The following is a 26,828-nucleotide window of genomic DNA, read 5'->3' on the forward strand; positions in this document are numbered from 1 at the left end:
TCATGTAGCAGAGGATGGAGATAAATGTAGCTTCTGCTTTTGCTGTAAGATCCTGATCCAGCCCTTCTTTTAGTACTCCTAAAAAAAGGAGTACTTATGGATCCATAGGGGATACCATCACATATGTGATTTATGGACACCATATAGGTGGGTAGAGAGGACCTGATCATACTACACTTAGGGAGTTAATTGGTGCTTTTCAGCTTCCAAGCTGCTATAAAGCTTTGGAATACTTAACATCTATATAGCAGTTGACTGGAAATTTTGGAGGAGGAGTGTCAAGATAGGCTGGACTTCTGAAAACCATAGACTCCTAGGTGTGCTAATTTGCTGAAGTATCTGCAGGAAGGCGATACACAAATTTTTCCGGTCATGTTGCCATTAGGTATCTGCAACCTCTTATCAAGTAGATAGGACTATGAGACAGAGACTCGATTGCATCTGATGATTTTCGTAACATTAAACAGATCCAACATCAACAATCTGAACCTGATGTGTGAAGATTCTAGCACTGGAAGTCCACTCACCCAGGCCGAGAAACCTTTTATTTTACCAGTAAGATGTGATGCTTGTGACATTATACACAAGTTTCATCTTGATAGAAAAGTTTTGATCTGCCCAGAGAAACAAGCACTCCTTTGAAGAGAGAACTAACCCTTTCCCCAATTGGATTGTGTTCAGTTCCTTGATGGCATTGTCTACTACATAACCCACAACAATTTTTTATCTTGGAAAACTAATAGGTTCAGATAGACTAATCTAACAACTGATATTCTAGGAGAGCTCAACTTGCCTCCATGTGCCAGCTGAAACAGACTAGTCATTCATTCATTCACTTCTGCCCTATTTTTTAAGGGCAAAGTCCCACTGTCAGAATTTAAAGAGTTGACATACTAAAATCACTATAAAGTATATATAGAGACCAAAGCAAAATAAAAATAAATAGCACTCAAAAAACTAAAGCAATTATCTAATAATTCTTTCCTCTTTAAAAATGGCAGGCTGACTTCCGGAGGCGGCGCGAAACAAGTAATGGCGGTCCTCTTCGCGCTGCGAAGAGGGGCTCCGCAGGAAAGGGTCGTTCGCTGCGGCAAAGCGACGACCCATTAAGAAAAACCACGAGCAGAGTGAGCTCGTGGCCGTGGGATCCGGCGGGCACCTAGAGCGACCCCCAAAACGAAGAAGGGACCCCGTAAGGGGCTCCGGAAGCGCGGAGGGGAAGCGGTGCTGTGGATTCATCGCTCTTTCTGCGGGAGTGAAGCCGCGCGGCTGTTACGGATGAGCGCCGACCTTTCTTCCTTTTACATTGGATTACAAACCAACTACTCGTGAGTAAGATTCACCTGAAATTGGATTACAAAATTTATGAATTTGGCTGATAGCGGGAGACGAGAAAAAGGAAGTCCGTCTCCCGATGGTGCTTAGTGATCAAAGGCAAAGGATTTGACAAGCTGGAAGCAGCACAGAAGGGCTTTAAAACGAGAGAAATCATACGCTTAGAGAAACTGGAAACTGAAAGGCAAGTTACTCTTATTTCTTTGGGATTGGTTCTAATTTTCTTCATGGGGACTTTCTCCTCTGCTGAACTTACTAAAAAATTTTAAAGACTATAAAAACCCCAACTCCGGGCTTGCAGCGGGACAAAAGGCTGCTTTGCAGATACATTTACAAATCTGAAATGGATATTTAGAGGCATCTCTGTTGGATACAATTTAACAACTGTACTTTGCACCTTTTAAGAAACTTGTGGCAACATTGTGAGAGCTCTGCTAGAGGGGAAAGGTCTTCTCCAAAGACTATTGTTAATTTACTTAATTGCAGGAACTTTAATGGCGACTGAAACTTTGTTTCTTCTTCCCTGAATTGTAACATTACTCCCTCTAGTGGAGCTTGGGATTTACAATTTCCTGAGAACCAACTTTGCTTTGTCTCTCTGTGGTTTGGTTGTTTACTCTAAGGCCTGCCTTTCTCATGAAATTTTTGACAGCCTGACCTTGAATCCAAAGACAGGTGGGGAATGAGCGACAGAGTAAAAACAAGAGCTGCGTCGAAGGCAGGGAAAGGCAAATTGGCACAAACAACCCTATTTTCTCAGGGACGTAGATCTTCAGTCCCTGCTGTTTTACAGACTGCACCCTCGCCAACAATTCCAGCTGAAGAAGCTGAACAATCAACAGGTGAGGATATGGCATCTGGAGGATCTAACACTTTGTTAGAGGAAATGCTACAACAATTCGCAATTTTGAATAAAAAAGTGGATGACCAAACTGCAAAAATTGATTTAGCCACATCCTCAATTACCAAACTTTCAGAACAGGTGGCTAAGCACTCACAAGATATTGGAAATCTAAAAGACGTAACATCCGAAAATCGAAAATTGGCGGAGGCTGCGAACCAAAAAGCAGAGGCCGCAGCAAAAGGAGTAGAGGAACTGAAAGGAGAGGTAAGGCCGCTCCACAAACATATTACTGACCAGCAGGCTTACCTGTCTTTGGTGGAACTGCGAAATAGGGAAAATAATTTGAGACTACGCTCTATCCCAGAGATTGAGAAAGAGGACTTGATAGGCTTCCTAACAGCAGAATTTTCTAAATTCTGGGGTGTAAATGAAGATACAGATTTTAAAATAACAACTGCATTTAGATTGGGAAGAGCCGCCGGGAAAGACAGGCCCAGAGACTGTTTGATCATTCTAAGGACTAAACAGGAGAGAGACAAGCTACTTGACCTACATTTTAAGAAAGCACTTGTGATACAGGACAGAAGAGCACAAATCTACAAGGACATCCCTAAGCAACTACTGGACCTCAGATCTAACTATACTGATCTAGTTGGACTTTTGAGAGGCAACGGAATACCATACAGGTGGGAGTTCCCACAAGGCCTTTATTTTAAATACAAAGGAAAGAAGATAAAAATCAAAACGAAAGAAGACAGCCAGAAGTTCCTACACGACCACAGAGAAGACTTGCAGAAAGGAGCAGTAGCTATTTGGCCACCACCAGAGTTTGGAAAAGAGCCACCACCTTCGGATTCGGACAAAAAAGAAGACACCCAATAAAGAGTAACAACAGATTGATACAGGATGTCTCTACAGCTGTATAGCTGGAATATTAATGGCGTGAATTCCCCGGAAAAACGCAAAAGAATCTTCCACATTTTAAAGAAAGAAAATTTGGATATAATCTGTCTGCAAGAAACCCATGTGACCAGGTTACACAAGAAGGTGTTAATAAATAAAAGATTAGGCCAAGAATTTATTTCATCAGACAGAGTTAAAAAGAGAGGCGTGGTGATTTACGCCAAGGAGAATCTTTCACCAAAATTCTTGTTTAAAGATGAACAAGGAAGAATCCTGGCTATTGAAATATCGACCCAAGGAGAGAAAATTTTGATATTAGGAATCTACGCACCAAATGAGGGGAAATCAGAATTTTACAAGAAGCTGCATGAGACATTACTGGACTATCTGGACTATTCTAACATCATTATGATGGGAGATATGAATGGGGTTGTCTCTACTCTTATGGATAAGTCACAGAACCAGAATTTGACCAAAGATGGAAGATTACCAAAAACTTTCTTCGAATTAACTGACAATATGGATTTAATTGATTTATGGAGGACGAGAAACCCCCTAGGTAAAGAAGGAACCTTCTTTTCTGAGGCCCATCTGTCATGGACAAGAATCGACCAAATTTGGACAACTAGAGGGCTGGCACCTAAGACTACAAAAATAGAAATCTGCCCAAAGACATGCTCCGACCATAACGCTCTGAAAATGGAAATGAGATTTACTACTGCCGATTCCTTCAGATGGAAAATGAATGACAACCTGTTAAGAGATCAAGAGACTGTAAAGAAGGCCCAAAAAGCTTTAAAGGACTACTTTGAAATCAACTTGAATACCTCGGTGGAAAAAAGAATAATCTGGGACGCGAGTAAAGCTGTTATGAGAGGGTTCCTGATACAACAGAATACGATCAAGAAAAAGTTCTGGAATGGTAAAAAGGACAAGATATTGGAGAAGATAAGAGATGGTGAGAAAAAACTAAGATTAAACCCAAAATCAAAGGAGATTTTAAGAGAAATCAAATTCCACCAGTCACAATATGCGAAACTGATCAATCAAGAAGTGGAATGGAAGATTAAACAAATGAAACAAAGATCTTTTGAGTCGGCGAATAAATGTAGGAAACTGCTAGCTTGGCAGTTGAAAAAGAGACAAAAATTAAATTATGTTACCAATCTAGAAGTTGAAGGAAAGAACATTCAGAAACCGGGAGAAATTAGAAAGTGTTTCCAGAAATATTTTAAAAAACTGTATACACAAGGATCCGAGGATGCAACTGAGATAGAACAATTCTTGAAAGAAAATGGCCTTCCAGAATTATCTCAAGAGAAGAGATCAATCTTGAACTGCAAAATAACACAACAGGAAATTGAGGATGCCATTCAGAACATGCAGCTAGGCAAATCTCCAGGCCCTGATGGACTTACCTCCAAATATTATAGGACCTTAAAAGACTACTTGATACAACCATTAATGGAGGTTTGCAACCAGATTATGGGGGGAGGGAGGGCACCAGATACGTGGAAAGAAGCATTCATCACACTGATACCTAAAGTGGAAACTGAAAAGACTCAACTTAAGAACTACCGCCCCATCTCACTCCTAAATGTGGATTACAAAATATTTGCGGATGTTTTGGCTAATAGATTTAAAAAAGTACTAAATGAAGTAATCCATAAGGACCAAGCAGGCTTTCTCCCAGGTAGACATTTATTTGATAACACCAGGAATATTATCGATATTTTGGAACTTTTACAAACAAATATTAACACCAAAGCAGTGTTAATTTTTATCGATGCGGAGAAGGCCTTTGACAACATTTCTTGGAAATTTATGAAGAAAAACTTGGAAGGGATGGGAGTGGGAAGGGGGTTTGAGAATGGAATAGAGGCAATCTATTCAGAACAAAAAGCTAAGTTGATAGTGAACAATGTGGTGACAGAAGAACTTCATATCGAAAAAGGAACACGCCAGGGGTGCCCCCTATCCCCTCTGTTGTTTATTTCAGTCCTGGAGGTTTTGCTGAATATGATAAGGGAGGATCGGCAGGTACAAGGAATACGGGTCGGAGCGAAACAATATAAACTGAAAGCATTTGCAGATGACTTGGTTTTAACATTACAGGAGCCAGAACCTAGTACAAAAAGAGTTTTGGAATTGATTCAGAAATTTGGTCGGGTGGCGGGTTTTAAGTTGAACAAACAAAAAACTAAGGTGTTAGGGAAAAACTTGACGGTTACTGAAACAGAGGGGTTTCAGAAGGAAACAGAACTAAACATTGTTAAAAAAGTGAAATACCTGGGGGTCAATCTGTCTTCTAAGAATTTGAATCTATTTAAAGATAATTATGAAAAATGTTGGTCAGAAGTCAAAAAAGATTTAGAAATTTGGTCAAGATTGAAACTATCCTTGTTAGGCCGAATTGCAGCTATAAAAATGAACGTTTTGCCAAAAATGTTGTTTTTGTTCCAGGCCTTGCAGATTGTGGACAGAGTGGATTGTTTCGGAAAGTGGCAGAAGGACATTTCTAAATTTGTCTGGCAGGGCAAAAAGCCCCGAATAAAGTTTAAAATACTAACTGATGCAAAGGAGAGAGGGGGGTTTGCCCTGCCGGACTTAAGGTTATACTATGAAGCTGCGGCCTTCTGCTGGATGAAAGATTGGATTTTATTGGAAAACACTGATGTCCTAGATCTGGAAGGCTTTAATAATTCGTTAGGATGGCATGCGTATTTGTGGTATGACAAGGGGAAAACATATGGAATGTTTAAAAACCATATTGTCAGAAAAGCAATATTTATGGTCTGGAAAAAATACAAAGACTTATTGGAAAGTAAAACCCCGAGGTGGATTTCACCAATAGAGGCCAAAGCCCGGAAAACATCCAATATGGAGGCATATTGGCCGAAATATTGGGAAATAATAGAAAACATTGGAGGTAATTGGAGGTTGCAGAGCTTTGAAAAATTAAAGGATAAGGTGCAAAATTGGCTACATTATGCCCAAATTAATGAGGTTTTTAAGCTAGATAAAAAAATAGGATTCCAGGTGGAAAAATCGAAACTTGAGACAGAGCTGTTAGAACCAAAGACCAAGGTAATATCGAGAATGTACAACTTGCTGCTTAAATGGAACACTCAGGATGAGACAGTTAAATCAGCCATGATAAAATGGGCTCAAGACATTGGTTACAATATTATGTCTGAGGACTGGGAAAGGTTATGGACCACCGGTATGAAGTTTACGGCATGTAATGCCTTGAAAGAAAACATTATGAAAATGGTATACAGGTGGTACATGACCCCAGTCAAGCTTGCTAAGATATACCATTTGTCTGATAATAAATGTTGGAAATGCAAGGAGGCTGAAGGGACATTCTTTCACCTCTGGTGGACTTGTCCAAGATTGAAGGCCTTTTGGGAAATGATCTATAACGAGTTAAAAAAGGTGTTTAAGTACACCTTCCCCAAGAAACCAGAGGCCTTCCTTCTGGGCATTGTCGGCCAGAAGGTGTTAAAAAAGGATAGAACTTTTTTTATGTATGCTACAACTGCAGCAAGAATTCTTATCGCCAAGCATTGGAAGACCCAAGATTTGCCCACACTGGAGGAGTGGCAGACGCAATTGATGAACTACATGGAACTGGCCGAGATGACTGCAAGAATCCGAGACCTGGGAGAAGAGGCAATGGAGGAGGACTGGAAAAAATTTAAAGACTATTTGCAAAAGTATTATAAGTTGTATGAAACATAAGACGCCGTATGATTTGGAACGTTAGCCCCAGCAATGAAATTTAATTATTTATGAAATTGATAACACTCATGAAAGAATCAAAGTTTAAACGGGTAAAAAGGATATTATGTTATATCTTTAGAGTAATTGGAGAATAAGAGATTTAAACTTAAATTGCAATTGAAAATATAAAGAAACATACGAAATAAGGGTATAATTTGCTGATAACTTTATTATCAAGAATGCATTATGTGGGAGATGTGGGGAAGTCCAATGGAAATTTGAAGTGAGTTGTCGAAATGGTTATGATTTTCTGTTCTTTTTTCTCTTTTTTTCTTCTGTTCTGTCTTTCCTTTTGTTCTCTTTGTAATTTGGAAAAAATGTAATAAAAAATTATTATAAAAAATAAAAAATAAAAATGGCAGGCTGAAATTTCTGAAGAAAAATCTCTTCCACGTTATCCATGGAACAATGTCCCTGAATTAACCAAAATGTCACATAGCTCTGCCAAATCATGACTGAAAGATTACACACATGCACACCAGACAGGGTGCAAGTTAATTAATTTGTAGTCTGCTGCAAGGGTATAAGAAATCCTTTAGTGATACTGAGCATTGCCCTCTAGTATGTCTTCCAAAGGAAAATATTTTGGACAGTTTCAGAGAGATTAGGATGCTATCTAGGGTCACATAAAAGGGGCGCAACAGGCACAGTATGTATAAGCTTTGGCAATTCAGATGTCAACAGCCTGAGAGGGCTACCCTCTCTTCTTGCTCTGTTACTTGTAGAAAGAGGGTCTTATTCTCTGGAAACCTGATTTGTTCTATCCATCACCTGTTAGCCAGAAGAGCCTGAAAATAATAATTATGCCCAGCTGGTTCACTGCCACACTTATTGTTACTCAACAAAAATCTCTCTTGGTCGCTTTATCAGTCAAGACTTTCTCCTCCTAAATTCCTCCTAACAAGGCGGACTTTTGTCTTGCAAATTTCAGTGGTGCCCTGTGCGAGGCCAGAATTCAGTGCCTGCCTATCCCCACCTCTTGCCTCCCATTCTGCTCAATTTACTATGTCATAGCTGTGATACCCTGTGGTACCATTCAGGCTTGGCACCCAGTGTGGTTAGAACTTGCTCCACATTCAACTCTATTGTGGGTCTTTTAGTATCACTGTTGTTGCAGCTGCAAGAACTTGAACTGAGACCATCTCCCTCCACGGAGGCAGGACTCATTGACTCAGAGGGGATAAATCCTCTCCCCAAGAAGAAAGTGATGCTGAATCTCTTTTTCATGCTATCCCAGAATGCTGTCCTGATCCTGACGGAGGAACTTGAAAACGAAGTAGCAGAAACACCAAAGGAGGACAAATATTCACAAAGCAGGATGAGAAATACCATACATGATCCTGCTTGTGTACATGCTTATACTTTATTGTGTAAGCTACTGGGGGTGATATACAGCTAATGTTGCACTAGTGAAAAAATCAGTGCTAGCTCAGTGAGATTTCTTCTCTCTCTTCCCCCTGAACATGCAGGGGGAAATCATTTCACTCACAGAATGATCTGCCTATTGAATATGTGATTTTCCCATTCAAGTTCTTCTAAGGTAAGTGGAGGTTGTATGATAGCCACAATGGATGGGCTGCATTTTTACTTATAGAATCATAGAATTGTAGAGTTGGGAGGGACTCTTAGGGTTATCTAGTCCACACCCAGCCAATTTATTTACCAGCTTGAAACTGGGCTATGGCCCTTCAAGTGTCCTATGTAGTCACTTCAACTCATTGAAACCACCTGCAGATGACAGTTTTTTGAGGTGTAGGCATTGTGTTCAAGAATATAGCAATCATGGACAGGAAAGTGAGAGATGAAAATGAAGACAGGAAGGGTTTGGAGAGATAGAGTTTTGTTTGGCTTGGAGATGGGGGGCGGGATAGACCCCCCTATGCAGGGATGTCTTGACTTTTCAAGTCTGGCAATGGGCTGTGAGGAGTTTGGGGTTGTGGGGGTCCTCAACTCTGGAGGGACCTTGAAACATGCTTTTAATGGAGTTCAGTGTGGACTATGGAAAAGGGGCTGATCTGTCGAGAAGGGACAAAAATACTGTCAAGTTGGAGTTTCCACGAGTGAAAGGACCAGGAGACAAAGTAAAGTACAGGTATAAATATGAAGAAGATCTGCGGAAGGGACATGGAAGAGACTTAAGGGCCTCGGACATAAGATTACCAGGTTAATGAACTAGATGGATGGGATAGAAAGGACTGACAAAACCCAGGACCAGGAGGAAGAGATGTTGGATGAAGATTGGAAGAAAGTTTTAAAAAAAAATTATTTAGGATTGTTTTGTAAAATCAATGAGTATTAGAAAAAATGTTGGAACGAAATTATTTGGCTTTAGCAGAAATGTTAAAAAGAACTATGCAAGAATATGTTATGGTTATGAGAAATTGGTATAAATAAGATTTAAGTTTTAGGGTTTTTTATAGTAAGATAAGGTTAAAATAGATTAAGGTAATTTAATGACAGAATATTATGAAAAATGGGAAGGATTTGCTGTGATAATTAATAACTAGAATACAAAAAAGGGAGGTGTGAGGAGGTCGATGAAATAAGGTAATGACAGTAAAGGATTTGAGAATATTGGATCTGTTTTTAATTTTTTGTGGTTTACTTTTGTTTTTTGATTTTGATGTGTTATGTGTTTTGGTTTTGCTTTTTGCTTTTGATTTTTATCGATTTGTATTGTTTAATTGCTGTTTGTTTTTCCCTTTTTTTCCCCTTTGTCTTTTTGTTTTTTCTGTAACTTTAAAATGCTTAATAAATATCATTTTTTAAAAAAGGAAGGGAATAACAAATACATGCCAAAACTGATTGGCAAGATTCATATAAGATTTCCTTGTTTCTTGAACAACATTTTTGCAAATGCAGAAAAAAAAGCTGGCTGAGGAAACTACTAAAATTTCGATAAGAACTGAACATACTGTACATTTTGGGTCACTTAAATAATTAAATGTCAGTTGATACTTTACAGTTTGTGTTTATTTTTTTCTTAGAAGGTTTGTCCTTAGGCTATAATACTTTTATTAACTAGGGCTGCAATCCTACATAGCAACCTGTGCATGAGGAAAACTCTACACACAGCTGGAAGTATCTTTGAAGTTTCCACAGCACCACTTGTACAGCTAAACAATCCATTCTGAATTGAAAATTGGATTATTTATTTAAAATATTTAAAATCTGCCCTTCATCTAAGTGGGATACAAAACATATAAAAGAACCAAACAACCAAAATTATAAAATAAACAACAATAAACGAACCACCTAAGAAATAAGAGCAGCTAGAAAGATCACAGCAGGCTACAGTTACCAACTGATTTTTTTATTTTAAAGAATGCATTAAAAATACATATAACTAGTTGCCAAAATGATAGCAATATGTAAAGGGAGTGTTCTACAAACAGGGCACTGCCACAGAGAAGGCTTTATCTCATGTTGCCACATAATGCCCTCTCCTCCTCCAAAGATTTTAAGAAACAGGCAGACTGATATGGATGAGCTCCTTCTGCTTGTACATATAGCCCAATGTACTTATTTTTCTAAGTCTTTGGGGTATCTAATTCAGGTTGAAGGAGGATCGAGATTTATAGTAAGATTATTTGGTAAAATGCATAGATATATATCTGTGTATCACTGTTAAACATGAACTGTTATCATTTGAAAGCATGAAATGGAGAGATCTGGACTTATTGGAAATTTCATTATGGTTAATTTCAGTTTTTAAAATGCAACACCGCAGGAATGCTTGACTTTGCATCTCCTAAGTCTCCATGAACTGGTTAACATAAAAAATTAACATACAAAATGGTCATCAGGATAATTCTAAACAAATTCACTGTTTAAAAATGTGTATTCACTGAATTGTGTGTAAATAATCAGAACAAAATGTGTATGTATTGCTTATCTGTGTGATACGGATGATGAATGAAGTGTGGCAGGCAATTCTGCACATCCATGTGGCAATGACCCATAGGAAACAAAAGCCACTGTTTCCATTTGAGACAAATGAAAGCAGAAATGACAACTAAAACATGTCTATGAGGTGCATTCAACTAATCCAAAGAGAGAATCAAACAGGCAGTCATGCACAAGAGTACATTTAGTGATTTCTTATCATACCCTGAACATGAAAAGGACTTCAGATTAGTTAGAATCAATCAATTCAGAGGAAAAAAATGTTTTATTTAATTTGGATAAACAGCAGTAATCTTAAATCCTTTCTTCATAAAATTTATATAAATTATGGGTCCATATAAAAATTATGGGTCAGTTCTAACTAACTCTCTTTGTTGATTCATTTTAAACTAGGCATAGGCAAACTCGGCCCTTTAGATGTTTTTTTAGGACTACAACTCCCATCATCCCTGACCACTGGTCCTGTTAGCTAGGGATGATGGGAGTTGTAGTCCCAAAAGATCTGGAGGGCTGAGTTTGCCTAAGCCTGGAATTCAATGAATTTAAATCACTTGATTTCAAGGAATCTCTCTGTGTGCAAGTATAAAAATAATGACTAACAAAACATAATTTTAAAATTCTAACACACTTGTACCTTGGTTTCCGAACAGCTTAATTCTCGAACGTTTTGGCTCCCAAACGCCACAAACTCACAAGTGAGTGTTCCGGTTTGCGAACTATTTTTGGAAGCCGAACATCCGACGGGGCTTCTGCAGCTTCCAATTGGCTGAAGGAACTTCATGCAGCCAATCAGAAGCCGTGCTTTGGTTTCCGAAGTAGTAGTAGTAGTAAAACATTTCTGCATCTTCCTCCATCTGTTGCTGTGGCAAAAAAAATGCTTTTTCCAAGGTGGAAGTTACAGAGCTTCTAAGGATGAAATGCTCAGGTGGCCTTGATTCGCCATAGCTAGGAGATGCTGGTGCTATCCCCCAGCTTGAGGCCAGGCAGTGTTAATGGGTCCAGCATGTACATCCATAAGTTCTGCCTTTTCTCTAACATTGTTGGATTGATCTGTTGGCATCGCCATAACAATTATTGCTAAGTCAGAAAGGCTGTGATTCTCAGAATTAAAAGTGTTTAGCAACCAGTTGCTCCACGTTTTTTTTTTGGGGGGGGGAGGTCAAAATCACGTTTTTCTTAACTTGTGCCTGTGTCAGGGTTATCGGTGCTGTCAAGATTAGATCCCAACAATACTACATTCTGATTCACCTTGAACCTGGCCCTTTAGCTATCTTCCCCCAAACTGGCAAAAACACCAGATGCTAGTCATTCATGCATTTTAAAACATTTGCTTTAAATTTAGAACCTGCCTTATTTCTTATTCTCAGACACTTTTTTAATTAAAAAAAGAAAAAAAAGAGAAGAGAAGAACAGAAAAGAACAGAACAGAACAGAAAAAACACCAATAACCAAAGATCCAAAAGGCATGCCCAAATCATACAGTGGTACCTCGGGGTACATACGCTTCAGGTTACAGACTCCGCTAACCCAGAAATATTACCTCGGGTTAAGAAATTTGCTTCAGGATGAGAACAAAAATCGTGCTCCGGTGGCGCGACAGTAGCAGGAGGCCCCATTAGCTAAAGTGGTGCTTCAGGTTAAGAACAGTTTCAGGTTAAGAACGGACCTCCAGAACGAATTAAGTACTTAACCCGAGGTACTACTGTATTGGGAAAGATGTACAAATTGAACAGCTGTACAAGTTCTTCCACTTCACTGCCACAACTTTCCATTTCAGTAGCAACTCAAAGACACAAACATAAGTTCAGTTTGGAACGGAATCTAGGCCCACCCATTCATAACTCTTTGTGAACATGAATATAATTTTCTTATAAATTATACTTAAAATAAGCTTTTCAAAAACTACCAAGTGGTAACAAAAATAACTGTTCCTCTAATTCTTCTCACTGGGGAGTTGATTCCCTCATTAGGATGAATCATTTTATTACCTTGTAAAGCAGTATGCTACTTCTGTGGTTGCTTAGCTGAAATCTGCATCATTAGCCCACCAAAATATCAGCCCCATTCAGTAACCTCAAGAGCTAGACCCCACTGAAAGCACATGACATTTCAGTGTATCGTATGTTATTAGTTTCATAAGTTATTTGGAACACATCTGCAAAGGAAACAAATGTTGTAGGACCCAAACCAATGGATTCAAGTTACAAGAAAGGAGATTCCAACTAAACATCAGGAAGAACTTTCTCATGGTAAGAGCTGTTTGACAGTGGAACCATGAGCGGTGGTGGACTGCCCTTCCTTGAATGGCCATCTGGACTAGATAGCCACTTGCCAGACAATAGTCCAATGGTAAGGATGCAGTCTCAACACAGTGCTCTCCTGGGCATTCTTGCTCACCTGCCCCGGTTCTTTGGACAAAAATGGGCACAGGGCATAACCCTATGCAGCCTCGTCTTCAATAAAGGTAAGCTGCTCCAGATAAAAAGTAGTTGATTATAGGCAAGTCCACATATTACAATCTGTGGGGGGAATCTTCATCTCGCCTCCAAAGCAGATGAAAAGTTTGGGCCAAATAATTTAGTCTACCTTTAATATCAACATTGCAGCTCTAAAGAAGAATACCAGCAAGACTCATTAGAAGGTCTACTTGCTTTGATCTTACATATGAATATTATGAGGATTCATGAATAATAGCAGCGAGAGGGAGTAGTTACATCTGTCATGCTGTGGGAACTGTGGGTAGTTGTGGGGCCACAAATAGAAAAGATTAATGCAACAATTAATGATGAACCATCCATCCAAGAGAATTCCGTGAAATATTTCTCCACACCAGAATATTGAGGAGCTCCTGAAGGTTCCTGCCATATTGGGACTCTTCTGGGATCCATTTAGCATGCTTTGTTGTTTAGTCGTGTCCGACTCTTTGTGACCCCCTTGGACCAGAGCATGCCAGGCACATTGGGCATGCTAGACATACCTAAATGCCAGTCATGTGGCTCTGTCAGGGCCTGAAAGCTTCTATTCCTGCTGAGGTCTTTACTAGACCATTCCCATTCCTTTTTCTAATTACTTCTAGATTGGCTAGAGGACATCCCTTGAAATCAGGCTATGGCTTCTAAAACATGCTATATTATGGAGGTTTTCCAGGACCCGGAGGCCTCTGGGAAGATCTGTGTGTGTGATCTGGTATGTTATGCATCCCTATTTAGATTCAGAATGAATCTGATGACAGATTTTTTAAAGCAATCTTGAATTCTATGGTTCCTACTTTAAACGCCAAATGCATTTCCAAGTCCAAGGTTATTAGTGAATTTGGTACTGAGTGTCATTTGAAAAACAAAACTCAAAATTCTATGTGAAGGTAGTTGTACGTTTACAATTCCAGGTTCATGGCAGAACTAGAACATATATTCACCTTCCAAAATTAATATTTAGAATACAACAGAATATGACATATGAGGCTAAAATAATGGGTATGACAGATCTTTTAACAGTCACATTGATAATAACAGTTTGTCCTAAGTATGTACTAGCCACATAATTGTTCTGTTTAAATTAGATCTCTGTTTCCTATACATAGAATGAATATCATATTATTACATATTTCTTTAGTATTATATCTGACATGAATCTGCATTATGGGATAATTTTATCTTGATCTTGAAGTCAACTACTGCAAAACGAGTATATTATTGCAGTCAGTTGCTTCTATTCCCCAAGTAACAATGACTGGGTGTGGGGGGAGAGCTGAAGTCTGCTATACTAGAAAAATTATCTAGCGTTAGCAAATGTCATCTCAATGGCTATTGCTTTTCAGATTAATAAAAGATAAAATGTTTTCTAGATGTCCTCCAAACAAAGATTACTATGAATAGAGAAGTGCTTAAACCAATAGTAATGACAATGAAATTTCTTTAAAGGTTACAATAATCAGTTATTTAGCTGAACCACAGCTGGAAATGCATGGTCATTCCTTGAATAATGTATATTTGATCTGGAACAATACATATCTTTCTAAAAACAATGGCGGAAACTATCTCTTGCTTTGCAATTGTTTAACATATCATTTCCATGAAGTAATTGACTTGGGAAATATTACACAGTGTCACCTGAATGTTCTTTCTGCAAGCGCAACTTGGAATAATCCATACAAAACATGCATAAGAAAACAAATTCATCAGCCTTTGTAGACAGGGCAGAGCAAAGCACCTTTCTGAAGCTCTAAATTAAAATGATTAAATTGCTATAGTCATCAGGGACAAATCTAAAACTAAGCTTGTATATGGAATTATTAACAAGAACAGCCATCTCATTGTTTCAAATAGCCATGGTTTATACAGCATAAGTATTTCTCATGCATTCTCCAAATGCCTTTAGGAGCCTACTTGGGCAGACACAAAGTACTGAGAATAATAATAATAATAACAACAACAATAATAATAAATTTTATTTATATCCCACCCTCCCCAGCCAAGACCAGGCTCATAACATCAGGTATAAAAACAGTTGATTAAAATACAACTTAAAATGCAGCCTCATTTCAGTGGAAGCCCAGATCAAAAACTGTTTGGGGGGAGAAAACGTCAAATCTTCACCAAGGCCAACTATCCAGACTGGTCCTACATGGGCCAGAAAAACACAGGGAAGTCCCCAAATAGGGGTTCCATCACAGAAGGAAAAGCAAAGAGGGGATCAGGCTGATTCCAAGCCAAAGCCCAGTGCTTTTATTGTAGTTTTAGGAGCCATATTGTTATACTGCTGCAGGATATTTATGAAATTATTTATCCATTCAAAATAGAAATAGAATACCATGCTACATGAGAATTAATGTATTTTTATGTCTTATATATTTGGTATAATTTCAAAAAGATGTCCGTAATATGTAACGGGTTTATATTCAAATAAAACTAGTGAAGAAAAGAAACTTAGACACTGATGAGCTGATCCCACATGTAGCAGCTTCTCACATAAAACCTAATGTCATTTACCAAAATAATGCAATAGTGTGTGTTTTATATGATTTCAAATAACCTTCTAAGAACTGGTTTTATAAACCTTCCAATTACAAAGAAAAGGTTGTTTTGTTTTATTTTAATTTTACTGAGTTTTATACTTGCAAAAATGTAAATTAAGTTACATACTAAAAAGAGAAAAAATACAAATTAAACATCCCACTCTCCCACCCTCTTTTGCACAACCTGAAAGCATAGTTCAGATCTAAAGAATAATAGCAAGGTTCATGTAACCACAGAAGGGGAGAGAATCCCAAAGTTGCTAATGTCAATATAAAGGAAGATGCTAACACAACTATATATTGTAGAATGTGGTCAGTACTTTGTCCTGCAGCCTTTGTGTGCTGGATAAACAACCACCAGTCTCTTAGACCATGAAGGTCTCTTAGGGTTTTTTTTGTCATTTAACCATTGGTGTCAATTTTTCAGAAAGTGAAAAATTACATTAAACCATTTTTGTACATTCAAATGTACTTTTGCTCCTCTCCATTTTCTGGCTATCAATATTCTTGCTCCAAATGCCTATTTAACTCCCACAGAACCACACCACTTGAAACAGAAATCCCACACAGAGTGTTTTTCAAAGGAAAGAGTAATTTAAGGTGGAGAGGCAATCTCTTTGCTAATCATACAACAGGAAAGGACCAAAAGGCTATTAGACTGGACGGTTCAGCCCATCCAATCCAGATTACCAGAAGCAGAGAGCAGAAGTAACAGGCGCTCCACAGTGCTAAAGGGTTTGCAAACACAGTTTCAGATTACTGAAGCAAGTTAAAGAGGCTATAATACAGGTCACAAACGGGGAGGGTATCTCAGCAAAAGTGTGCTCCCAAGCCCATAAAGCAACAGGAATACAAGGCACTTACAGGAGAATGCTGTGCTCCACCACAACCTTATTTTCTCCCCTCTCTACCCTGGAAAACGTCCACAGGCCTTTCCCCTTCAGTTAAGCTCACTTCTGGTTTCAGAGTTTCATTTGGGTTAAAAATTAGTTTAAAACATCCAGAAGGGTGTGTGAAGACAGATTAAGCAGCCCCAACCTGTTTGCTATTGCCTGTCCTTTCCAAATATCCCATTTCTCTTCCTTAATATGAGATAAATATAGGTTTGGGAGCCCTGTCTTTCCTTTATAAACCACTTCTGTTGTGAGCAAACATCTTACTAACCTATATTTAATTATGTCAGCTAATTTCCTAAATAGAGGAAATAAAAAATATTTCGGGACTACAATGGAACACAATTTATTCAGCTGAATAAAAAGTGAAATACATCGTACCCTTTTTGAACATATCCCTCTTGAAACCAATTGCAAAACTTATTTGGACCTGCAACTTCAAGAGAGATTATTCTAGCTTTGCCCCGAATTCAAAACTCAAGTACACAGGTTCTGCCGATCACGTAAATCCAAGTACATACTCTTTATATGAATGTAAAAATATTTATCAGACTGTCAAACGGAGAACTCGGATGGCTTGAGAACCATAGGCTTGTTTTAGAACCAACCTAGCTTTTGACATACAGGAAGTGGTTGCAACTACTCTGCTCTAGGCCTGGTATTCACAACAGTATAGAGAACATCACCATTATTAGAACATAGAATCAACTGAAACATACAGGTGCCAATCCACATAAACGTTACGATTTCTAGTTCCTAGGTAAGAACATTAAATGCTACATCATCTTCTGCATTCCTTATTTCAGATTCAAATAAAATTTTCTTTTTGTTGGAATACTTGGGAACAGTTGGAATACTGTTTAGTGTTATGTGAATAAGTCTCAGTCTCCTGCACTTCTCCCTTCCCTCTCGTCCTCTCCATGAGGCGATTGGAAGCATTTGCTTCTGTTTTCAACAAACCAGTTTCTTGTGATGCACAAGCTGAGACAAACTGTGGTTAGTTTTAACTATGGCTTGTCAAAGCAAGCCAGCTTCAAGAGATAGTGACTTGGCTGGATAAATCACAGTTTAAAATAATCACAGTTCCCAGTTTGGACATAATAACAAACTGGTTAACTGAAAATGGAAGCAAATGCTTCTGATCTAGGGTTGCCATATTTCAAAAAGTGAAAATCTGGACAGAAAGGTTTCTTTTTCTGGACATTTAGCTGATTTCTGTCCGGACGCTGCTTGCGGCTGCAGTATTCTGGATATGTCCAGGAAATTCCAGATATATGGCAACCTTATTTTATCTCCTCATGGCTACGCCAAAGGAGGTGAGGGAAACAAGAGCAGTATTATGTCCAAATGAGACTGTTCTGTACTGCACAGCTACCACTGTAGTTAGAAATAGTTTTTACTCTGAAGACAGCTGTCCAGTGCTGATTTAAAAAAAAATCAGAAATAAATTTACACTCTTATCCGTTGTGTAAAAAACACTATTTATTGCACACAGGGTTAAACAGCACAGCACAGTATATGCTTCAGAAACACAGTTATGCATAAAAAAATGAGTGACTAAAGTAAGAAAAACTGGACAGAATCCTGTTGTATTTACTAACAGGGATTATTTAAGAAAGCTTTCAAAAGTGAGTCATCCTTTTCTTTTTTAAATTTCATGCTCACCATCACCCAAAGGAGAGCATGAGAAATATGCCTGAGCACTTAAAACTTCCCCGCTTCTGACCCCTTTCACCTCCATCACAAGAAACTCTTTCCTGAATTTGATATAGATGTAGAGTGTGGTAATGTCATGCACGTGGAGTAAGTTACAAAAAATCCTTGTCACTCAAGAGTCCGGATTCGAATCAGTGCACTAAAGTAATGGGCTATGAACATGAGGAGGGGAGCCTTTCACACATTTTATATATAACTCACAATTTGTTAAAAATGTGGACTTTAGTTATAGATAAGAAGCTATAAAGTACATTTTAGGTTCACACAAGTTCATAACACACAGTGAAACAAACAATAACCTAATACCTGAACTCTGCTTTGGGTTCTAGTAACTTAACTTTGGTGACATAATGTATAAATAGAAGTGTTTGTACCCAATTTTGGGTCCTTTTTAATATCTGGTTTGCATTTATGCTCAATTAAATGATTTAATTCCTTATAATTTCAGGCAGTTTTTTGAGAAATTGCTTTCCTATCTGTTGAGTTATGAAATAATAAATAGCTTAAGATCATTATAATTGTTATCTCTGTACACAGGATCCAACAAACTAACAGACTTTCCTCTTTCACAGTGACATACAGCGGCATTTTTTTCAGTCAGAAGTGTGAAAATTGTAGGGCTGAAATCCTATGGAAACTTACTTATGAGAAATCCCTTCTGAACACAGTGGAGCTTACTTCCAAAGAAACATGCATAGGGATTGCACTACATGACTACAATCCAACACAGAATTAAGTGTGCTTAAGATCACAGATCTTCAATGGATTCAGAGGCATTTAACTCTGGGTTGAACTATAAAAAATGCATACTTAAAATTCATTTTCTCAGTACAATAGCTGTGCTGAGATGTCTGTTTTAAAATAAAATATAAATAGAATAAGAGTTTTATTTCACCTTCACATGGTGTCTTTCTCATGCAGACCTCAGATTTCCACATTTGTATCCCTTTAAAGGATTTGATATGCAGGGAAAAAAGAAAGGATGGTAAACATTTCAATTTAGAGATCAGTACTGGCTGCCACATTCCATACACTATGATCATCCAACTTCATACCTTTCACTGATGTGTTGGGTGGTGGTCCTTCCATTCGCAAGTTCCACGGCGGATCCCCCTGATTAGCAAAGTCCCTCATCTTCAAATAGCTAATTGTTAGTCGGATGATGGATGCCTTGTCAAGCTGGCTGGTAATGGCTGCAGGGAGTGGCAACAATTTGGCCAGCTCATAGAACTCAAAATTTTCCTTCCCCCGGCGAGAACGAGCAGCATCTCGGGATTTTTCCTTTCTCAAGGCTTGTAAACTGAAACAAGAATAGGGTAGGGCATTCATCAATATTGTGTTCTGTCAAAGTTCTAATGTAAACATTTTCCAAATACAGACATGAAATTCTTGCACATATAAGCTTGAGAAAAATACTGAATTATAGTTTACTCTTTGAACCTGATTGAGTGTGTACTCTTTCTAGAGATGACCGACAAGTAACTTGTTATAATACACAATGTCTTTTTTAAAAAAAATAAAATCCCACTCTGCTACAGATGTTTTGTCCAAATGTCAAACGATAAAACTGAGAATATGATACCATAAAAGGACAGATGGAAATATTTCAGTACAGAGGGACTGTGTGTTTGGCATAAAGCATAATGCTATCCATTAATTACTATTAACTGTCTTTCAATTTTAGCAATAGCTCTGCAAACAGCACCATAGTCCTCACTTCCCTAATACTTGCTGCAAAGTTTGCTTAGCAAACTCAGTCTCATGAGTTGCCATCCGTTGTACAGTATGGTGAGTAGCAGCTGCTGCTTCTCAACTCCACTAGCTCACAGAATACAATTCCTTGTGTCACGCCACACTTTCTCCAAAAACAATAAGAGAATCCACAGCTCAGTCACAAAACAGATGCTTGGAAAAGGTCTCGGGTTCAGTCTCTGGCATCTCCAGTTAGAATTAGAAAAAGACCGTTACATGAAGCTTTGGAGATCTACTGATTGTATAGAACTGGTTGTATTGAACAAAGGTGGGGAACCTTTCTATCCATGCCTCAAGACTGCATACCTAACCTTGCCTCTCACCAGCCCTGATCCATGCCCTACCCAAGTGGTTTTCCCTGGCTAGAATGTTTCCTTGAGGTAGAATAATGCCTCTTGCTTGCTTGGATGGATGGAGAGGTATGAGGGTATGCTGCTGATATGTAGCTGACTGTACAAAGGTTTAAAAAGTCGTATCAGTTGCTCCACTCACTTTTGCCTTTGGTCCCTCCCACCACTGGCATGTGAAACCTCAGAAACTTGCCCATGAGGGAATGTCTGGACAACCGTGAGCTAGGTGGACCAATTGTCCAACTCTGTACAAGTTTCTGCACAAGGCTCGTTCATATGTTTCTATCATAGGGAGTTTTATCCAAAGTCTCTTTCTCGACTGAAGAGGCTTCACTTCTTTGGACAGAAGGAGTCTTTTTGTCAGAAGGAGGAGTCCAACCCAATAATTTGGCTCTAACCCAACAATTTATTTTAAAACCTGTCATTGTCACTTTGAAACACTTCCTCTCTCACTACTCCAACAAACTTACAAATATGGTATCCTTCAGTTCCTCCCACAATTTCAACCACAGCTATACTCATCCTAAAAAACCTGAACACAATACAGCACGCATAGTCCCCCTTCACATTCACTCAGTTATGTCCTTTTAATTATGACATTAAAGGAATCTGTTCCACTGCAGTATAGATTTATCAAATTAAAAATTTGTAGGACAAACTGCGAAGTTCTTGAATTTCACCATCCACAATGCAAAGTCAAAAATCATGCTTTAATATGCAAATATAGGGTGCAGTCCATGCATTAACGAGAGGGAACTGACATGAGACCCCTTCAGCCTTCTCCAGCCTTTCCCCCTTCTTGGCAACATGTGCATTGCTACATTATTTACTATGACAGCAGTGTATATCCATTCAACAGTCCCTGTTCTCTATAGGCTACTGACTCACAAATTACTTTTACTTGGAGCCAGAGAGAAGATGGCTCAACTGAGCCCAATGAAAGGAACATTTGTGTGCACTGCACTACTGTTTACTGCCATAATTAGGCAGTTACAGTGTTATCCTATGCTCAGAAGTAAGATCCACTGAGTTCAATAGAGATTACTCCTGGGAAAGTGCCCATGTAGAAAACCTCATCCCATTGATTTTAATGTGCCTACTATCAGGTTGACTAAGTCTGGATCCAACCTTGTGTGTCTTGCTAACTTGTTGCAGTTTTCTTAGCACAATAATAAACCAGTCTCAAGTCAGTTTTACTTTTCCAGAAAGTCAAACGGTTTTGTTTAAAACACGGCAGATAGATGCCATTATAAAACATTATATTTATATTCATATTGTGCTAACATTGCCTTTTTAATACGACATCTAACATTTTGTTTGGTACTGCTCCTTCCATTCTGAGAAAATTCAAAAATTCATTCAGCTATTCCTGAAATGCGAAGTGTCACCCTGCCATATTCTACACATCTTACCAAAAGTCTTTTGAAGTGACAGCACTGTAGTTGTAATAAATAGTGATTGGTTTGGAGGGCTATAACCATAAAATAAGGCCCTAGGGGCTGAAAGGTTGTTGAGACTATGATATAATGGCATAAGCCAATGGGAATGACACAGCTTGTACATTAATCTAGTGCCCATTTGCATTAGCTAGCATTAAAAAGCAGAGAAGGCTACGCGCTGTCTGACATGGTGGCAGCCAGTCCCACTTCCCTCCTTGTCTCCTAACCTTGATGCAAGAATTGCAAGAGCAGTCAATGTAGGGCTGTGTTTTCTTTTGCAGTGCTAATCATGGCTGCCTGTCTTGGCTCCTGGCTCCTTCCCAGGCACCGTCAGAAAGAGCATGTAGACGTGGGCAAAGAAAAGTGGAAATGCAAAAGGCATTTGCATGAAGGCAGATGTCAGGAAAGGGCTGCAGGGTTGGGGAGTTCTCTGCCGATTAATGTGCTGCAGTACCGTATTGTTAAAATTCAATATATATATATATATATATATATATATGCCTTGTTGGTCTAATTTCCAAAAAGAAACCCCTAATACCGATATTTATTTGATAGAATTGGAATCTTCTGAAGGAATCATAATGAGTCAAAGACAAAGAACGCACCACTTGTGACTGTCGCAATTGCTTTACATTTCCTAATATCACTTAAGGCAGCATAATTATCATGTTAAGTGCTCCTATCATCATAGTGGTAGAAATTCCCCAGTGGTAATGTTGGGCCTGAAAAAGCACAGCCATCTAGCTGAAATTACAGGAGAAATGGAGCAAGAAATGGACCGCTAGTCAACACCAGAAGATCTGTACATAAGAAGCTGCCAAATGAGACTGACAAAAGAGGTTGAGGTGGTATCTGGCAGTTTCAAAGGCCACTGACTGTTCAGATGTTGTATGAGTCCTAATCCCCTTGTAGGGATGAGGTATAATACATTTGGATAAATTGAAGGTAAATTGAGATTAAGAAATATCACAGAACAAGGATCAGGTGCTGGAGACTGGGTTATCTCTGGGGGCACATCCCTAAAGTGCAGGCATTGCCCTTTTTCTAGAAAAAGAGGTGCCGGAACTCGCCACGAGTGCCTCGCTTGTTCTCTTGCAATGGCAATGGCGCTCACCTGAGAGGTGCTGGAATTGAGTTCCGGCAAGTTCCGGCTGAAAAAAAAGCCCTGAGTACAGGTGTCATCTATTAGTTCCTCCTTGGCAGGAGGTGTTGCTGACTTGGTTACCTATGTCTCTAGGGGCAAATTCAACATGGAAGGAAATGAAACTGAAGCCATTCTGTCTGTTGGATGCAAGCAAATATTTAATTTTGAAACAAGATAATCTGATGGCAGCTGACTCTGAGAGAGAAAAGGTTGTGTGCAGTTAAGGTAGTTAATAGCCACAACTTTTTGGTTCAGCAAATAAAATAAAATGGGCTCTATCCTACGAAAGATGTTGGGAAATATTGAGGGCACAAGGAAAAGGGGACGACAGAGGTCGAGATGGTTGGACAGTGTTCTTGAAGCTACAAACATGTGTTTGACCAAGCTGAGGGAGGCAGTGGAAGACAGGAGTGCCTGGCGTGCTCTGGTCCAGGGGGTCACGAAGAGTCGGACACGACTAAACAGCTAAACAACAACAACATCCTACAAAGGTGTATTTCGCATTAAATTTGTTAGTCTTTAGGTTGCTTTGCAATTTGTTACAACAAACTCACACTGTTAGCCTCTAGATAAACTCCAAGGAAAGAGAATGCACAAACCCCCATGGCATCTCATACAGGTGGCATCTGAACTCAGGAGTTCAACAATTGTTAAGGCAATATTTCTGTTTTATAAAAGTGGTGTTTTTTCCAAAAAAATGAGGAAAAAGTGTCTCTGCACTGAAAAAGAGTAAGGTTAAAAGCCTTTCATAATTCTCCTTTAAAGATGCAACAACTAAGATCTAAGGAGAAGTCAACTGGTCAGATTTTTTTTATAGATTTTCCCTACTTGTTTGCTTAGGAGAATCTAGCACTGCACAGTTCTACTATTTATCAATTAATCTGGAATGCAGGCTCAAAGAAAGAAGGCCAACCTGTATTAAAAATTCAACTATTAAAAATTCATCAAAGCCTTCGTCATTTTAACTCACAAACCTTTGAACACCTGCATACTTGTCAGATCTCTGGTCATAGTTAACAGTGGAATCTATAGTTGCTGCAGAACCTTCACCACTTCTGACATGAACTGCATACGAATACTTACTTGAGGGTTAAACCTTTTTTTTAAAAAAAACAAAAACTTTTTTTTTTTAAGCAACATAAACCCCAGAAAAACTGCATTACTCTGCCAAACTTTTCAGTCTGGTTACTGGGCAAACTTCAGATTTGGTCAGATTGGCCATTTGCATTAATAATTATTCAGATCCCTAATTATTCTTCCCCCACCAAATAAAAAATGCTGTAAATATCAGCTTCCTCTCAGGGGCAAAATTTAGGCAGATCCGTAAACAAAACTATTATTTGTTATTATCTAGAGTGGCATGGGCCACAAAACGAAGTTCTTTAATCCTGCCCAAGAAAAGGTAATGGTTTCAGAAGCTTCCCTTTAATGTGTGGAAAAAACTGCCTGGCATATATGCTGGAAGTTAAAGCTGGAACCTTCAAGTTCAAGGTAAGAACTCTGCTGCTTAACTAATGCACTGCTCATAGCTGTCATCATTAATTTATGTTAGCCTCTGTAAACATCAAGAGTATAATAGGCCAATTTCACAACTAAATATAGATGCACATTTTGCCCTTATATAAATGGCAGATTGCTGCTGTAGATCATCACTGCAGCAACACGTCAGTAAAGATGCACTGTTTGATGGTCTGATGCTCACACAATATATAAAACCAGTTGTAATGGTTGTTTGGAAGCAAAGTGTAACACAGCAGCAAAATTTCATTTGTTCCACAAACTCAGGATATATTAAGCTTGGCTGACAAAGACTGTTTGATGTGCTAAATCAGTTTGACCTTCATTTTTGCTTTATATTTCCAATTTAACACATTAAATGACCATTTTTTGGCTCTCTGCAAGAAAATACAGAACCGGGTGCAATTTAAAATGCCTCAGCTATACAAAGAAAAATAAAACATATGTTTTAGTAATTTATCTTTTAACAATCAGATTTTGCAAAGCTTTAAATATCATTTTAATTACAGCCTACATTTTATATGAGCAGAGATGATGCTTAAATTCCAAGCAATCATTTGAGGTATTTCTGGATTGAAATGGCCTTGGGAGATTTTAGCTATAGGTTTCTCTGTTTATAAACCATCTATTTGCATTAATGCACGTATGCTTCAAACATCAATTAAATAAATTGCTATTGCCCATGTCATAATCAGTAATAGTGGCTGTTTATATAAGATCCAAATGCTACAAGGATCATCCCCCTTTTGAACCATCCAGTTGGCAGCTAAAATATAGTAAAATACAGCAAAAGTGTAGATTTAGCTAGGAAGAACTACCTCGAGTAAGGAGCACTTTTATTTCAGAGCAACTTGCACATTTCACACCTTAAATTTCTATTTACAAAATCAGCTAATCACTTCACAATTGAAGTTCTCAGAACAAAAAGTTATCAATTAAAGTGGTTGAAACTCCAGCAAATTATCATTTAAGAATGAAGTAATTGCTTTCATCAGGGCAGAAAAGCCCGCCAGAACAGAAATGTCACTTTAGATTAGTGTTCTCACTCCTGAAGCAATGGATGACACAGCTGATATAAGACTAAATGCCAAGACCAATCAATTGCTTTTGTGGCTCTGTTCTGAGCTGCTGTAAAAGGGGCCATTTTCCAGGATCTACTCTTCATTATAGTAAATGCTATCTCCTTGGTAACATAATTCCATTTCTCATAAATTCTGTCTGAGAGCATTGTCCTAACAATGGATGTTTGTGGAAAAGAATGCTGTTGGTTTAACGCAAAGAATTAAGTGTGAACGGCTGTCAAAGTACTACAGTTTATTTGTTCTTAAACATAAATTGAAGTCTTCTCCATTAAAAAGAATACTCGTGTGGAAATGAGAATACTGAACCAGTGTAATATATTGTATTTGAAGGTGTTGTATAAGTGATTTAGAGTTTAGACTTCTTTTATATATATATACACACACACACTTGCTTTGTCTCTGTTAGGCACCCTGCTCTTTAACAGAGATTTGTCAGTGTAAAAATAGAGTAGATAAACATTCCACTTACTTTCCCAGCAGTGTGGTTTACAAATGTGAAATTACTGAAGAAAACACAGTCTCATTATCATATGACATGCTATTTGTTAGCAACCTCATCTGTGTATAAAAGCTTCCTTTGAACCGAGCGCTGACTGAAAAATATCTGTACTTCAATTTGTATTGTTCATCTTCCTAAAATACCAAGAATCTGAGTTATGGGCTCTAATTAAAAAGATATCCGAGAAGCTAATTTGGTGGAACAGCAGCAATTTCCTATGTGACTCTTTTCATGACTGAAGTTTACAAATACACATTGCAGCTTTCAGCTGAGAGTCAGAATAAAAAAGTACTTTGTCATAAAAAGGTACAGGGCTCTATGAAAAAAAGAAGTGCTCTGCCAAATGTTTCCACATGCTAAATGCCAGAACATCCTTCCTTGTGGTAGGGGCCCCATTTGGATATCCTGTTTCAGGATGCCATAATGCAGGTAATGGCCTTCTCGTGTGTCTGTCCCCATCGTTCTGCCTTTGTACCAACAGCAGTGGTCCCACAAGGTGCAGGTTAAGAGACTCACCATGTGAGAGATGGGGTCCTCCCTTAAAGAGGGCATGTATTGCAGTGAGACCTGGAAAACTGACACCCTGTGTTGTGGGTGGGTACAATTGGTCAGCCACAACACCTGATTGGTAGGTCCCTCAAAGCTGA

General features: G+C 38.5%; 1 protein-coding gene across 11 annotated transcripts in view; it reads right to left on the reverse strand.

Annotated features, from left to right (window-relative positions):
- Positions 1–26,828, reverse strand: part of NPAS3 (neuronal PAS domain protein 3) — a 652,478-nt gene that overhangs the window by 436,296 nt on the left and 189,354 nt on the right. For 8 of the 11 annotated variants that reach the window (XM_082213453.1, XM_082213448.1, XM_082213455.1 and 5 more), the window contains 2 exons: positions 19,453–19,697; positions 19,293–19,343 (listed from right to left, as the gene is read on the reverse strand). In XM_082213453.1, coding sequence (XP_082069579.1) covers positions 19,293–19,343; positions 19,453–19,697 — 296 coding nt within the window. The remainder of the gene's footprint in view (positions 1–19,292; positions 19,344–19,452; positions 19,698–26,828) is intronic. The other 3 variants (XM_082213452.1, XM_082213457.1, XM_082213450.1) reach the window with 1 other exon arrangement.

The sequence above is a fragment of the Podarcis vaucheri genome, assembly GCF_965113315.1.
Source record: "Podarcis vaucheri genome assembly, chromosome: 1".
Lineage (NCBI taxonomy): Eukaryota > Metazoa > Chordata > Lepidosauria > Squamata > Lacertidae > Podarcis > Podarcis vaucheri.